General features: G+C 40.0%; 1 protein-coding gene across 1 annotated transcript in view; it reads right to left on the reverse strand.

The window, feature by feature from the left end:
* Positions 1–15711, reverse strand: part of nr5a2 (nuclear receptor subfamily 5, group A, member 2) — a 68984-nt gene that overhangs the window by 19584 nt on the left and 33689 nt on the right. Inside the window, exons 5-6 of the mRNA XM_085248211.1 lie at positions 10498–10617; positions 6543–6690 (exon numbers count right to left, since the gene is read on the reverse strand). Coding sequence (XP_085104337.1) covers positions 6543–6690; positions 10498–10617 — 268 coding nt within the window. The remainder of the gene's footprint in view (positions 1–6542; positions 6691–10497; positions 10618–15711) is intronic.

The following is a 15711-nucleotide window of genomic DNA, read 5'->3' on the forward strand; positions in this document are numbered from 1 at the left end:
GACCTCGCAGCGCGCAAAAAGAAAAAAAAAAATTTGAAAAAACGTTTTGTGTGGCACACAAAACATGCTAATGAAAGATGTTTCATTGTATGGGGATGGGGGTGACTGGGTGCTGATGCTGTAAAAAGTGGAATTCAAATGGCGGGAATGGTTAAAAGCAGTATGATCGGATGAAAAAATCTGCTATAATGCTTGTAATCTGAATTAAATTCAAATAATTGTAAATATCTTCAGTATCAAAGCAGTTACTGGTTACTATTAGATATTAAACTAACTTAAATGTTATTTTTTAAAGTTGAATCCATCTATACATTTAATTGTTTGTGATGTTGGCCATGTTTAGGGATAGAAAAAGAGGTGAAGTGAAAGTTGGGTGAGGAAGTAAAGAAATAAATAGTGAATTAAGATGAATGAGGACCAATGGAGGTGGATGTGGCGATAGAGTAGTGATAGATTGAGCTGTACAAAGATGGATGTTAAAAAAACAGAGAGAAAGGACAGAGCAATGAGACAAGAGACAATACAGAGGCCTGGATGGATGGAGAGGGATGAAGGGTGGCAAAGACTTGATGGGTGGGTGTCTCTAAACTCCAATTTCAGTGACTGACTAATCGCTTGACAGACGGCTAATGTGTTGAATTGCTGAGGCAGCTCTTGAATCACTGGCTGCCCTGTCTTGATTTCTTATGAATGGACAACACTGCCCATTTCTGATCACTAAGAGAACCACCAAGTTTACTTTAACAGATGAAACAAAAGCAGCATTGGTCTGCATCACTTATAAAGATTACAAATATGTATATCTGTAGTTACACAATGCCTGAAAGAAAAACAAAAGATATTTTCTATTGTTGTTTTAATGGCAATAACTGGGTCTATTTTAGGCACATAATAGCCATCCACATTTAGCTTTTATTTAGCTGTTTTTAAAAATTTGATTTCATTTATTCCATCTCTAAAAAAATAGAAACAAGCAAATAATGAGAACAAACCCTAAAACAATCAGCTGTACTCGTGTTTAATAGAGGAATAATATAACCAATAAACGGTTGCATTGCACAGAAAGCATAATTATGCATGATATATTGATCAATAGAAAAGATTTTAAGCAACATAATGAATGATGAATAATGAACGATTACAAAGTGAGCACAGTTACACATTTTCAGCACGCTACTGCCTGTTTTCCTGCTAAATGCTGCAGTATGAGGACATTATTTAGGGCTACAGGTATGTCCACAAATGCACTCTCTCCACTGGGACCATTTACCACCCTGCACTGGTCTGGCAGTACTCTGGTTCTCCTCTCAGTTCACAAGGATTGGCAGCACATGTCTCACCGAATTACAGCTGATGAGGTCTGACCCACTAAGCTGGGTTAACTGGTTGCTGGGTGAGCACTTTGTGACCTCTGTCTCTGTATCTGCTTTCAAAGTTTGGAAACTATACATGATGAACCAGAAACACATCGTGAAGATTTAGGACAAAAGCTGATAATTTTTCCAGGTTTCAAACGTAAAGGAGGGCTTAAAATATAAAGAGAAGATCTTTTATTTTTACTCAGCCTGAATTCAAACGTGTCCCTTCACCTCTGGTAATGCTCTGTAACCCACACAGCCTGTCAGTCTTTCTGTTAGGTCTTTAAGTCTGTTAAAGGAAATCAAAGGCCCATTAACAGTTTCTTGACACTCAATGACTCGTAGTAATCCTTCTCCAAACTCTGATCCAGACAGCCCTCAAACTCTCGCTGCCGTTATGTGTGTCCTTTGCTCAATGCCCAAGACATACAATCATTGCTCACAGTCCTACAAACACTTAGGAGATCAATGATCTCAGAGTGATAATCTCCTCCTTGATAGAGGGTAAAAGCCTTCACCGAAGACAGGGAGTGACAGGGGAAAGTGAGAGACAGTGATAGAAAGAGATAAAATAAAGCAATAAACAAAACGAAAGCAAACAGGAAGTATAACTCCGAAAACAAGCGCACATACAGATCATGACAAGTGTCTCCTCTCAGCTGGGTTGACATCTATATCTCTGTTTTTATTGACAACTGGCTTAACTAAAAGCTCCTCTGCCAGGGAGTGAATGACTGACTGCCCATGTACAGAAAGAGAGGGGGGATGACTCACATGGGAAATCACCAGCTGTATGTAAGTGAGTGAGTAAGTAAAGTTTATTTATAAAACACCTTTTGCAGACATGTAGTCACAGAGCGCTATATACTCAAAATCATAAAAACTAGAAAGAAGTGCAATAATAAATAAAATAGAATAAGAAATTGAGTTCTTGGCACTAATTTGTGATATAATGTCTAATATTTTCTAATTCTTGCTTTCTACTATATATTGTTTGCAATGCCTTTTCGTCTCTGCGTGTTTGCCCTGAGCCCGCTGCTTCAAGCTGACTGCTGGACAAAAGGGGAAGTTTATAGACTGGTACTGCATGCATATACTGTAAATAAACTTCAGTAGAAGTTAAATGAAAGTATATTTAAACAAAGTTCGAGAAAGACTAAATTTACAGTTAAATATGGGTGCTACAAAACCCAGTGTCTCACTTTTACTTTCCACCATGTTGCACAAGAGGACACTTAAAATACTGCACTGCATGCCATATTGGCATTGGCTGTCAACTGTAAGGTGTGGGGCTCAGATGATAATCATAGCAGCGATCCATTGATAGCAGCTGTAATAGCAGCAGTAGCAATCATGATAGCAGTATCTGTGATAGGAGAAGCAAACAAATCTATAGAAGCCACTTTATTAGTTTTATAAAAGGCTGTCCGGGCACTGAATTACTGGGTATTTCTCAGGGTTTAATCCCGTGATTTAACATGCTTATTTAAATAGATGCAAATGTAGTGTGTGCTAAGTAAGTAGAGCCACAGTGTTAAAGTAGACAAAAAGCAATATGTGGCTGGGTTATTCATAGACTTGACAAAGGCATTTGACACTATAGATCATGATATATTAATAAGAAAACTGGAACGTTATGGTGTCAGAGGGGTAGTTTTAGATTGGGTCCGGAGTTATTTAAGTGACAGAAAGCAGTTTGTGAAAATAAATGGTGGTTGCTCCTTATGTATGGACATTGCTTGTGGTGTACCCCAAGGGTCAGTTTTGGGTCCAAAATTCTTCAACTTGTACATTAACGACATCTGTAAAGTGTCCAAAGTATTAAAAATGGTTCTCTTTGCTGACGATACAAACATTTTTTGCTCTGGTGATGATCTGCAGAATTTATTGGAGGATATGACTAATGAAATAAGTAAAGTGACGTTCTGGCTTGATAAAAACAAATTATCATTAAATTTGAATAAATCTAAACTTATGTTATTTGGAAATAGTAGTTTAAATACAAATGCAAAGATTCAAATAAATGGTGTTGATATTGAAAGAGTCAGTGAAAATAAATTTCTGGGGGTAATAATAGATGAAAAACTTAACTGGAGAGCTCACGTAAGATATATTCATTCCAAAGTATCACGAAGCATTGCAGTACTAAACAAGGCAAAACAGGTATTCGACAGAACATCACTTCATATTCTCTACTGTTCACTGGTTTCACCATACTTAAGCTATTGTGCAGAGGTCTGGGGCAATAACTATAAAACCACATTACATTCACTTTTTACTCTTCAAAAGAAAGCAATTCGAATCATCCACAATGCAGGTTATAGGGAACATACAAACTCACTATTTTTGCAGTCTGAAATATTGAAAATTGACGATATAGTGAAATTCCAAACAGCACAAATTCTATTCAAAGCAAAAAATAAAGAACTGCCAGGTAATATTCAGAGTATGTTTTTTTTGAAAGAAGGAAGTTATAATTTAAGGGGTTTTTGTAACTTCAAAACAATGAAGGTACGTACTACAAGAAAAGGCTTTTGTGTTTCTGTTCAAGGAGTGAAACTATGGAACAAACTGAATATGGAATTAAAGCAATGTCCAAACATAAAACTGTTCAAAAAGAGTTATAAAAATATGATCTTCTCAATCTATAAAGAAAAGGAAAATATTTAAATTAAGTGAATGTCTCTATTTAAAAACAAACAAACAAAAAATTCATGATGTGATATTATAGTATATAGTATATCAGAAATCTGTTCACTATTTTTATTACAAATTATATCAGTAAGGAAGCTGACTAAATATTCACTGATAATTTATGGGACAGGGGTGGGATTAAATAAGTGTATACTTCTTCCCACTCCCTTTCAACATGTAAATTAATCAGAATGTTTTTTTGTATGTAATTTGTATAGTATATTTTTTTTCTCTCATTTCTTTTCTAAATGTACTTGTATATTGTTCACATGTTGAAATAAATTACCAATCAATCAAAGTAGTGCAAACAGTTCCTAGTCTCAAACCTGTCGTAATGAACACATCCCTTTTAAATTAGAGAGTAAAGTGACCAGTATTAGAGATTAAATTAGGCTAATAAACAGAAAGAGTCTAATCTTTTAGTTCAGCAGTCAGTGTACATCTACTTTTATGCCTCATTTCCCTACGACCCTTAATAACTGGCTCTGTCGGTAGGGCACAGATAGCTGTGTCGCAAATTAATTTGACCCTTCTGATAATGTGTTTTGATATTTAAATATACATACCACTACCGATGCTACACACATTATGCACATTAATTCCCCAAAGTAAACATATTTGTAGCTCAGCCTTCTTACAGCCAATTACATACTCAGTTTCAGCTGTATGTGATATTAATCACATAATGTAATCTCCTGGCTCTACGTAGCTCGAGCCTCTCTCCTCCCCTCATCCCACCAACACCACCTCGGCTAACGCTGATCCCCTCAGCCAGCTCTATGGCGTCTGTGCCGGCCTTCTTTTGCGGGAGGCCTGGGCAACGCCGGAGAACAGGCACTGCCGGGGGCGATACACATCCCTCAGGTGGGCCTTTCATTATGGATGATGTTTCTGCCAAATTATTTAGACCCTGAGCCCCAGCAACATCCCCACCCTATAAAAAACTGAAACAAACACATGCATGCACACAGATGTGTACACACACACACACACACACACACACACACACACACACACACACACTCCCTGTCTCTTTCTTTGCAAATGCGCACAAGCATTAATTCCTCCTGATCGCATATATGTGTGTATGTATAGTTCATTAGTGCTGTTTTCTTTGTTCAGAGGTGTTAAAGAAGTGAAAGTGTGACTCTTGTGAATTACATGTTGTCAGAAGGGACTGGGAGCTAAGCAGGAGGAAAATATTCATCACATGTAAGCCAGTGTTGCTCTCCATGCCATAGAGGGCCCTATGTTGACACTACTGGATTCAGTAATGTGGGATGTTAAACAGGTTTGGCTCAGTGTGTGTGTGTGTGTGTGTGTGTGTGTGTGTGTGTGTGTGTGTGTGTGTGTGTGTGTGTGTGTGTGCGTATTCCTCAGAGGCAATTTGTTGCAGACTCGTTAGGAAAGAGTCAGAGATGACAGTCTCCTGGCAATGTCTGACCTCGGCTTAGAGATTCGAGAGCAGCTTTGGGATACAGACACACACACTGAGGAGAATGCATGCACACACACCACATGCCATCAAAGTTACCCTTCTTTTTGTCCCTTAACTCATCAAGCTTTATATTCCTCCACTTACCTTCCTTCCCAAATCCCATGCACTCTCTAGCCTCAGCTCCCGCCCGTCTGTCTCCAAAATACTTCAGGCTGGTGCCTGCCTTCAAACAGCACGACCAGTTCAATTCCTGCTCGCTCTTCATCTTCCTCCTATTTCCTCCTTCCCTTCCTTCACCCTTCTTTAGCTGAGATCCCTTCCAAATCTGTTCTTTCCTTTCCAAAGCTCTACAGCAAATTCTGAGAGGAAAAGCCCCCCTGTTGACCCCTTGCCCTCTCACCCGTTCCAAACTAACATCTCATTCCTCATGCACAGCTCGCTTCTCAAATACTGGTTATGAGTTACACTGCACTTGGCATAATCCTGCACACACTGTGATTCATGACTTCTAATATTGTTGATCCAGGATCTGATCTTTAATTTGCATTTGTTGCAGCAAGTCTGCGATGCCAAAGACCAACAGCTAAATTTCAGAAAAGAAAAATGTCAATATTTATTTTGTATTTACACTTCATATTGACATACTCTCTTTCTCAAGAAATTTTGTACTTTAGAAACTTGAAGATGTGGTGGAAGATCAGGTGAGAGATTTGCTGCTGGGAATGCCACCGATAGATTTATGTGCAAGAGCTGGCTAATAGAAAAAGTAAACCTGCCTATAGTGGATCTAAACTTCCATCCACCCGTAGTCCTATATCATCTGTATGGTTGCACTGTACTGAACCTAGATTTATTGAGAGTTGTACTCACCAAAAATACATTTAAATTTTAGACCCAGACGTATATACAAGAGCTGCCACATCCATCTAAAAAAGACCAACCACACCTACCTCACATCCATTTGCCCTTTCACTATTTTGTGCGTTTCAGAACCACCCCTTCCTCTCAATTCCCGTGTTCCTCCTAGCTGATATAAAATATATCTGACTTACCCAGGCTGAAAAGCACCAGGAACTTCAGGCAGACAAACTCCCGTTGATCCAGCTGCAGAGAGCGTAGTTTGGCCACCAGCTCCTGGGCGTGGCTCAACAGATTGTTGAGAGTTGCTCCCGCCTGTGAGGCAATCACTGCGTAGTCCACCTTTAAAAAAATAGGAAAGAAGAAGGTAAAAATGTGTGCATTTAAGTGACTCTGACTGGAGTTTGAGCAGAAGTTTTGAAAACATAGTTGTAGATACCAAATAGAACACAATGTCACTTAGTTGATCACTGATTTGGGAGTTTTACAGCCCCATAGCAATAATTGGACGGTGGTTTGGTTTGTGACAGAGTAAATCACCCATTTCTAGTCTGTCACTTCTCTTTCACTTCTTTCACATGGATACAAAAATGGCTAACATGCTTCCTTAGGTCTAACCTATAAACATTAACACCACTTACACACTCCTTTTGCAGGTGTGCTTCAAACCTGCAGCTGCAGCTCATTTGAATGAGAGGCAAGTCCTTAGTCGCCACTCACCATAAGCAGGACCGTATTAAATTTTTATACTTATTGACAATTCATTACTATAATTGACTGTGTGAGGGTTTCCAGGGGAAGGTAGATGTTGGTGCGAGTCAGGAAGAGGTTCCCTGCGAGCTTCCATTTGTAATTATAAGCAGCCGTGAGTTTGGATTTTACTTACAGTGTAAATAAGATGACTGGAATACGTTTTTTTTCCCTTTGCAAATAAGAAAAGGGTCAAAGGGACATACATGTTGATAATACACCAATTTTTTCATTTATTTATCTGCCTTCCCCACTTTTTTTCCTTCCGTGTGCTTTTATTACACTGCACTCTCCCACTTTGCCCCGACGCCTCTGTCCCTGTCTTCCCATCTTAACACCTCCGAGACAGAAAGAGCTATGGCTCTGTGAAAAGCAAACACTGCCCCCCTTCCAAGGTGTCAATCAATTTACATAAAATCAACTGTGCATGAAATAAGTTCATTGAAGGATTGGACTGTTGATGGTGATGCCTTGGGTTATTGCCTCCCAGCCTTAAGTAAAAAGAGAGACCAAATAAAACGCTATAGTGTCACTATAGCAGACTTAGCACTAACTCTGGTGACCTGCGTATCAATCAATCAATCAATACCACTTTATTATCACCCCTGGAGAGACATAGAGGGCGAATATATGATTAAACCTTCAAATCTTAACTTATCATAAATATAGTCTTTGCTGAACATTAGGATTAATATGAAAGGTGAAAATAGGTTGGTGTGTATATATGACTATATATATATATGACTATATATATATATATATATATATATATATATATATATATATATATATATATATCTATATATATATATATATGACTATATATATATATGACTATATATATATATATATATATATATATATATATATAGTCATTTGAATATTTAATACACACCAGGAACACTCTTATAGTGTTTTTTTGTAGCCGGCTGACTGCCACACTGTGAGGCCTTGCTAAATCATTCAACAGATCAGTCCAGCCTTTGTCATTTCATGTTTGCTCACATTTGTACAAGTTCCACTGTGTGTTTGATCCTATGACAGGATAAAGAACAAGCACTCATGGTCATTTCTCACTGCTGTTGGTGACATGCAGTAGTAAAGAGAAAGAAAGGCAGAAAAAAAAGAATAAAATTAACAAGCAAGGGACAACAAACATAGGGACATGAGACCGGGCAAGACAGAAGGCAAATGACAGGCTGTAGCAGTTAATCTGCTAGTTCAATGGATTTCTCTTCAAATGTCAGTATGAATGGAGCGTATGACTGGCAAGAGCAAAGAAGCAGCTTGCTTCAAAGCAAGAGGGAAGAAACATCTGTTTAAATTCTCCATATGAGCAAAGCTCTGGTCCTTCAGTCACATTTTTTTAATAAAAGCAGTACAATATCTCCTGGTAAACTTTGCGAATTTATTTCAGAATAAATGTGGTGATTTGCCTCAATGCACTTGAGGACAAAGTGCAATCAGTTTCAGTGCAACAATGGATTAATTACGGCATGAACTAAGGCCTGTCCTCAATGGCTGCTTCGTGTTATGGCATCGTTTGGTTAATTCCTCATAATACACTACATATGGGCATTCTGGCAATTCAATAGTATAAAATACCAGCTGTGTTATTTCGTTTGGGCTGCCAAAGGGAAAAAAAATCCACCTTGTAAAACTGTAGTATCTGTTCAAAATTAAGATTTTGCACACTCTGCATTCTTGGACAAATGGCCCTCTGTTTTGCTGTTGGGACTATGCTTCTAACCTGATGCAGCCACTCTGTGTAAAGGTTAGAACTACAAATACGTGGTCCTTTTTAAAAATACTGATATATAGTTTATAGACCAGAGGACTACATGTACTCCATGTACAACACAGATTTGCTTCTTACTGGGCACTAAGGTCAGAGAAGGCTTTTGCCAGACTCGGTGCAGCGCTCTCCCATCAAGTCCTGATTGTGTTTGTGTAGCATTTGCTTTGGGTGGTGTTGCTACTGCGGTTTAAATATCCCTTGCATTATCACTGTGCTGTCACCCCTGGCCAGGTGGAGAATAATAGGAGATAATGAACTGTTTCAGACCCCCCCCCCCCCCCCCCCCTCCCACACACACACGCATACATTTCCAAACACACACACACATCCTCAACACCAGCTGTTCATTAACCAAAGTATGCAAAACGAAACCGCCATCCAGCACCTCCCCTGACTATCAGCCCCTCCTCCTCCCCCTATTCCTGCACCTCGCTGTTCGGGCCTTTTAAAACAGCCTTATCTGCTTCGCCTCATCATCTCCTCCCCGATCCATCCTCATCTCTTCTACTTTTGGCACATTTCTGCCTTCTTCTACCTCATTCTGCCTCCTTTCTTTTCTTCTCCCTCCTATTATCCAACTCAGTCTCCTTCCATCAGTTTACTCCCTCCGTCCATCTGTTCAACAATCTTGCACTGCTTCTTCTGCCTTTTTATTTATTTTTTTCTTCAAACTCTCATTTACCTGTTACTACTACCATAGCACTATTTGTTATAGTTTGTAGTTCCCACTAGAGGCAGTACTGGCTGCTTCTTCACCCATGCTCAGAATCGACTGTGACCTTGTCTTCATTCAGAATCGCGGAATTAAAAGGACTCCCCCTGTACACAGTGCACACGCGCTCGCCAGAATCTATTGTTGTAAAACATTTGTCGAAAAGCAATGTTTTTGCAGTGCAAGACAATCAGTAATGCATGACTTCTCAACTCACTGACAGCCATCTGATTGGTCAGAGGCATATTCATGATGAGCAGTTTCGCACCTTTGTGACTGCACACACTCTCTCTTTCTCTTTTTAAAATGTGCCTTTGTTTGTGTGCGATTTTGAGAATCACTGAAGACCGAGTGAGTCTTCTATGTTTGCGTATTTAAAGACAGCTTGCTGTGTGTGTGTGTGTGTGTGTGTGTGTGTGTGTGTGTGTGTGTGTGTGTGTGTGTGTGTGCGTGTGTGTGTGTGTGTGTGTGTGAGAAGCCGAAACACAAATCAGCACATGGCATTCTGATGCATTGAGATTTCTTGTTAGGGCTTCAGGCACCATCTCCCACCAACTTCCTCAAAGACCCCCAGTAAAAGAAAATAACACATTTAGCTGCATTTTTTATCTGTCCACCCACTCACTATGCTGCAGCATGAGTGTCTGAGTGCTTTATTTATTCACTGTTTGAGTCTTCATGCTCTGAGAAAAACTGTAAGAGCCTATAATCTTAGAAAGAAACCCCAACAATCAGGCGACATGTCTGTGAGCAATCACTTGGCAACAGTGGGAAGGAAAAATCCCCTTTTAACAGAAAGAAAGAAAAGGGTTTTTTTTTTCAGAGTTTGAGTGATACAAGATTGAACAAAAACAAAAAAGGAGTGGAAAATGCTGGAAGTAGTTCTTACCTGTTGGCCAGTGACCAATAGGATGGAGCCCTCCTTGGCATGCACCACCTGGCGGAAAACGTGGTCGAGAATGAGGAGTTCACTCCAGCAGTTCTGCAGCAGCTTCATCTGGTCATCCACCTGATTAGAGATGCATATACAAAAATCCACATTAGGCCAGGTGTTTATTTTTCCGCTCTTATAAAGCTGTAACAACAGTCTCTGTTGAGACTGAATGCCAGATGTACAATACCGTAACTGTCATCAGTGCAGATTGCATGTCTTTCATTGCACTCCTTTATTACATGTTATTTAGACGGGTTTGCAGTCATCAACACACAGAGTTGTGTGTTCAGGAGGGGCGTAGAAAACATGGGATGTGCAAACTGTACAAAATGTGTTTAATGTTCCAAAAATTAAAGTCTTATATCTGTAAGTCACTGAAAACAAATCAAGTTTTAAACAGGAACTTGTAAGCAAAGTCACACTGTTAAAATTTGTGGTTAAGATTGTGTCATAAATACTATAATCATTTTACAGGCTCCACGATCAGTCTATGAGGTCACCTGCTCTAAACATTTTTACTGCACGTTGGGTTTTTTCCAAATGCTAAAAATGCCTGTTAGAAAATCCAGTCTGTCAAATAATCTGAAATGTAGAGCGGTGATAATATTGTACAAAGACCTTGAGAAATAAAGGCTACAGCCAAATAGTATAGAGCCACCCACAGAAAAAAAAAGCGCTGAAAAAAGCTGAAGCACTTTGTCAGCCGTAGCGGCTTGTAAATATCACAGGCAGCTGTTTGCCGGGTAAGCTTTCTCACAGGTCAATCACTATTGATCAGTAGCGTACCACAGGCATTTTTTTCCCAACCTTACACAAAGCTCAAAAGTCCCCTGTATGCACTCTAAAGCTTTCTCATGTGAACCTTTCCCCACACAGTTAAGCACTTTGCTGCGTGCCTGATTTAACAATGTTGCCAGGTTTATCTGTTTGCCCATTGCCAGGAGTTTCTGAGTGATTCCACAGATGATAATGATTAAATAGTCCACCCCCCCCCCATTTGTTTTTCCCCCCTCTAATACCAGCCGTCTGCTCCCAGGGACCTGACAGGTAAACTTTGGAAGCTGACACAGGTGAAATAGTGGTTTTGGGAACCAAAACAACCCCCTCCATTGTGACTGCTAGTCTCTTCCCATGCCCAACCGTGTTAATCATTACTCTACATAGCTAGACTCAAAAAAAAAAAAAAAAAAAATGGAGAACACAGTGAGAGGGATGGAATGAGGAAAATGTATAAGTAGTTCTTTCTTTCTTCTCCCACCTCTTCTATCAGTAAACAGTGTGCACTTTGTGGCTTTGCTGGGAATAATGTGTCTTTCTGAGCACACAGGGGTCTGCTGCTTTGAGTATGTGAGAACTGTCTGTGAGGGGCATCCAAAGCTTGCAGTATGAAGAATGTGGATCGATGGTGTATCGCGGAAAGGTTTGAAAGGAATGTCTTTTTCTTTTTGGTGCTCCATGGAAATCATAAAGGGTTCAGATTGTTTGATATCAAGTGACCTTAGTTACTCATTTCATGTCAACAACTTTCATTCCACCTTTATTACCTTGTATGACACGACACTGGATATGGCCTAATCTGAAGTCTATCTCTTGTTGATTAGGCCTGTTTTGACTGGTGATCTGAGGCTGGTGGCAAACAGTGTTTGTTTACCTTCCACCACAAAGACACAACAATAGACAACACACTTGGTTAGACGACACGTGGGCTGCCTGACTATTCTTTACTTGCACGGCAGTTGTCATTTGGTTGCTGTACTCCTCCTGATTGGAGTTACTATTTATTGTTTACCTTGATATAGAGCAGCTCTTTGTATTTGTATTTGAATTGTCGCTCCCCTAACATAGTTTTTCTTTTCAAAAGTGATTTGGTTTTGTTTTGACCTTAAAAACAAGCATTTAGTGCTGACATTACGCCAAAGTAGGAAGGATTTCCTTTTTTCTGTGAGATTTGTTTGATCACATCTTTTTGTTGTTAACCAAAAAGTGAGATGTGAGTATCTGGCATCTCCTAACATATTTATTACATCATTTTCTCTTACTACAAGGTAAATGTCATTAGTTAAAAAAAAAATCATATTTGAATTCAGAAAAAGTCCACATGGAGGGGATCGTTATGCTTCTAGCACACTGTGATGGAATAAAATGACGCGTATACGAGCGATATGGCACGGTGAGAAATTTGCCTTGAAACGTTTCATGTCTCCCACTTCTCTTTCATCAGTTTGGCAATGCTGCTCTGACTTTTTCTAGCATTTTTGACAGCATCACAGGGTCTGTCTCTCTCCCGCCTCCTTCCTATATACATCTATTTTTGCGGTTCCACTCTGGTAGTCACTCAAGTGCAAGGGAAATGCCTTCATTAAAACCATCAGAAAGCAAGTAAGACGCTCAAAAGAGGGTGTTTTCTATATTGTGCCCTAATCCAATTCTCTTTATCTCCCCAACCTCAGGATGTTGGAAGTGTGTGTGTGTGCGTGTGTGTACGAATGATTACATGTAAGGCCCAGGCTCTTCAAAGGACTCCACTGTATGTCACTGGTGCTGGCAAGTATCGGGATACTCATCAAAGGCCTGTCCTCACTCTGCCCGCCTGGAAGCTCTTCTCTGACAAGAGTCCTGGGTCATCAAAGGGGGGCAATGGGAGGCTAGACTGGGGCAGGGGACACCCGCTTGGAAGAGGGGGACTGGTGACAGATAGACAGGCGTGTGGGCGGACCAGGGGTACGGGGTTCAGTTCACTGACCTTTTAAGTTCCAGTGACACGAGTCGTTTCCCTGACAAGCTCTTCCTTTGCTCTGTCAAATGAGCAACAGTCACGGTGCCTGATCTTACCAACACTGCTGCCTGTTCGCTCAGATAAAATGAACTTTCTGACACGACATCGACAACCAATTTGTCTTGTGTTTTACACGAGGGCAAAAGGGCCGAATATTATCTCTGTGCAAAGAAAACGCAGTCAGAAAAAAAAAAAAAACTGGACGACTGCCAGCGGCTGATTATAAACATTGCCTAGTTTAATGTATTCACACCTTCGTATGGCGCTGCAAAGTTCAAATGAGCAGTTTGTGTGCTCCAAAAGAGCAATAAAGCAGATTTATATAGTGGTTTAATTCCTGTCTCACCACATAGTCATGGAGTATTTAGATAAGGCTTCTAATTGCCAACCGTTTCCAGCAATGATGACGCATAGTAGGAAAAAAAAGCTGTTGTTTTTCCTTGATTCTTCTTCTTTATCCCTTCCTCATTTCACCAAGACATAAAAACACTTGCTGCTAGGCTGATGTTCTTTACTGAAATTGGTTGCTTCCTCGAACACTGTAAATATAGATATTGACGTCAAGATAACTGGCACGATGATTTCCTTAAATACATAAAGGCAGCTAGCACGAGTTACAGCCAGGTCATTCAGTGCTAACAGATGAAAAAGGAAACATTGTTTGATTAATAAGTCAAATTGATGTGAACACATTTTGGTAAGTGTGCGTAGCAACGGTGCTACACAAGAAGTTCAAAGTTGAACACATTCTGCAAAATGAATTTTTCTAAACAGAAAAGTTGAAAAAATGTAATACTGCTGGTGAGGCACTGTGAAGAGGAAGGAGAGAAGTATTTTTCAGGTAATAATGGAATTCTCTTTGAGATTTTAATTTCCACTAGCATCAGACTCAAGGTAATAAAATCTGATAATTACAGGCTGGTGAATGGACACAGCAGCAAATACTTTTCATAGCACATGAAAATACTCCACATGCTCACTGTAAGCCTAACCAAAACCACCACAGACGAACAACAGGAAGGTCTTGTTCTTGAAATTCTTACCAAATGCCAAAACCACGCTCTGAAATTGGTCAGATGGTGATTTAACGTTGCTATCATTTTGTGGCTAAAAAAAACATAAATGGATTTGAGCCATATGAACTTAGCCATACTCTATGAATTCAAGAAATAATTTAGGGCAACATGCATGAAAAAACACTTCTTCTCCTCCTTCAACTGTACGCATTTGAACAATCCCAAGTTGCCACCTGTCCTTGGATGAAGCAAAACTCATTACAGGAATTTTGCTTCTGAGCTTGGCGCTCATGCAGAAAATAAGCTCCCGAGAAATTGCTTCAAACTGGCCTCAAAATACACATTTACAGGTGCTTTTCAAGGTGTGATCTAGTTAATATTTTAATATCATCACCAATTTTTGGTTAAGAAATGAGAGAAATTCCGAGCAGGAACTTGTACTTGCAGCAGCCAGTGATGAAAAATACATATCCTCCAAGAAACCAATTTAACACCTTTATGATCGTTCAGGCGAGTGGGATCAATGCCCTGGATCAATCGCTTAGCCCATAGCTTTTGTTCAAAACCACTGGCTGAGATTAATGGGATTTTCCAGAGAGGGGGAGAGAGAGGTAGAAAAAGGAGAGCCCAGTTGAGAAGGGGGGAATGGAACTGCCAGACAGGGAATGGGAGAATGAGAAAAGACTTGGGGGAAATTGAGAAAATAAAACATAGTGATTAAGAGCAGATATTCCTTCCATTTCTAGGCAAATGTAAATTAATTGGAAATGGAGCATTCAGATGCTCGCTGACAAAAGTAATGTTTATTCATAGCCCCCTGCTAAGAGTAGAGCAATTATCACGCTGCGTCGAGTCAAAACAGGCCAATGTACGAGAATCTTTCTCCCCCTTTCTTGAGGCCGGGTTTTGGTCTAGTGCCACGAGCATTGTTAAGCTTCGTACGGTACGGTGGGCTTTAACGAGAGTACACAGCTGGATCTGATTTTAATAAGTAGTTCCATTTTTGATGTGGCTTAATGAACAGATTAATAGAATCTCCTTCTGTGGAGCCTTAATGAATGGAGAGAATCGTGGTTTTTTTTAACACAGGGGGGAGAACACACACATTCGCAGACCGTGAGTTTATTTGCCTCAAACGACTCGTACATAAACAATAGCTGTGCTTCTATCTTTCCTCTATCTCTGTTGGACAAGAATCAATGCTGTCTCGGAGTACTACAGGTGAGATTTGAAGCTGACATCAATGCCTGCGCGTCTCTAGCAGCCATTCTTTGGTGCAGTCCTGTCTTGGCATCTGTTCGCCTTGAGCCAAACAGGCCGCGTATTCACCTGGGAACGGGCATTAATTTACCTAGAACCGTGCCTGTTGTTCTCAGA

This window comes from Mchenga conophoros, linkage group LG15 (assembly GCF_057382185.1).
Source record: "Mchenga conophoros isolate Kocher_MC1m ecotype Shallow Benthic linkage group LG15, M_conophoros_male_GT1.1, whole genome shotgun sequence".
Lineage (NCBI taxonomy): Eukaryota > Metazoa > Chordata > Actinopteri > Cichliformes > Cichlidae > Mchenga > Mchenga conophoros.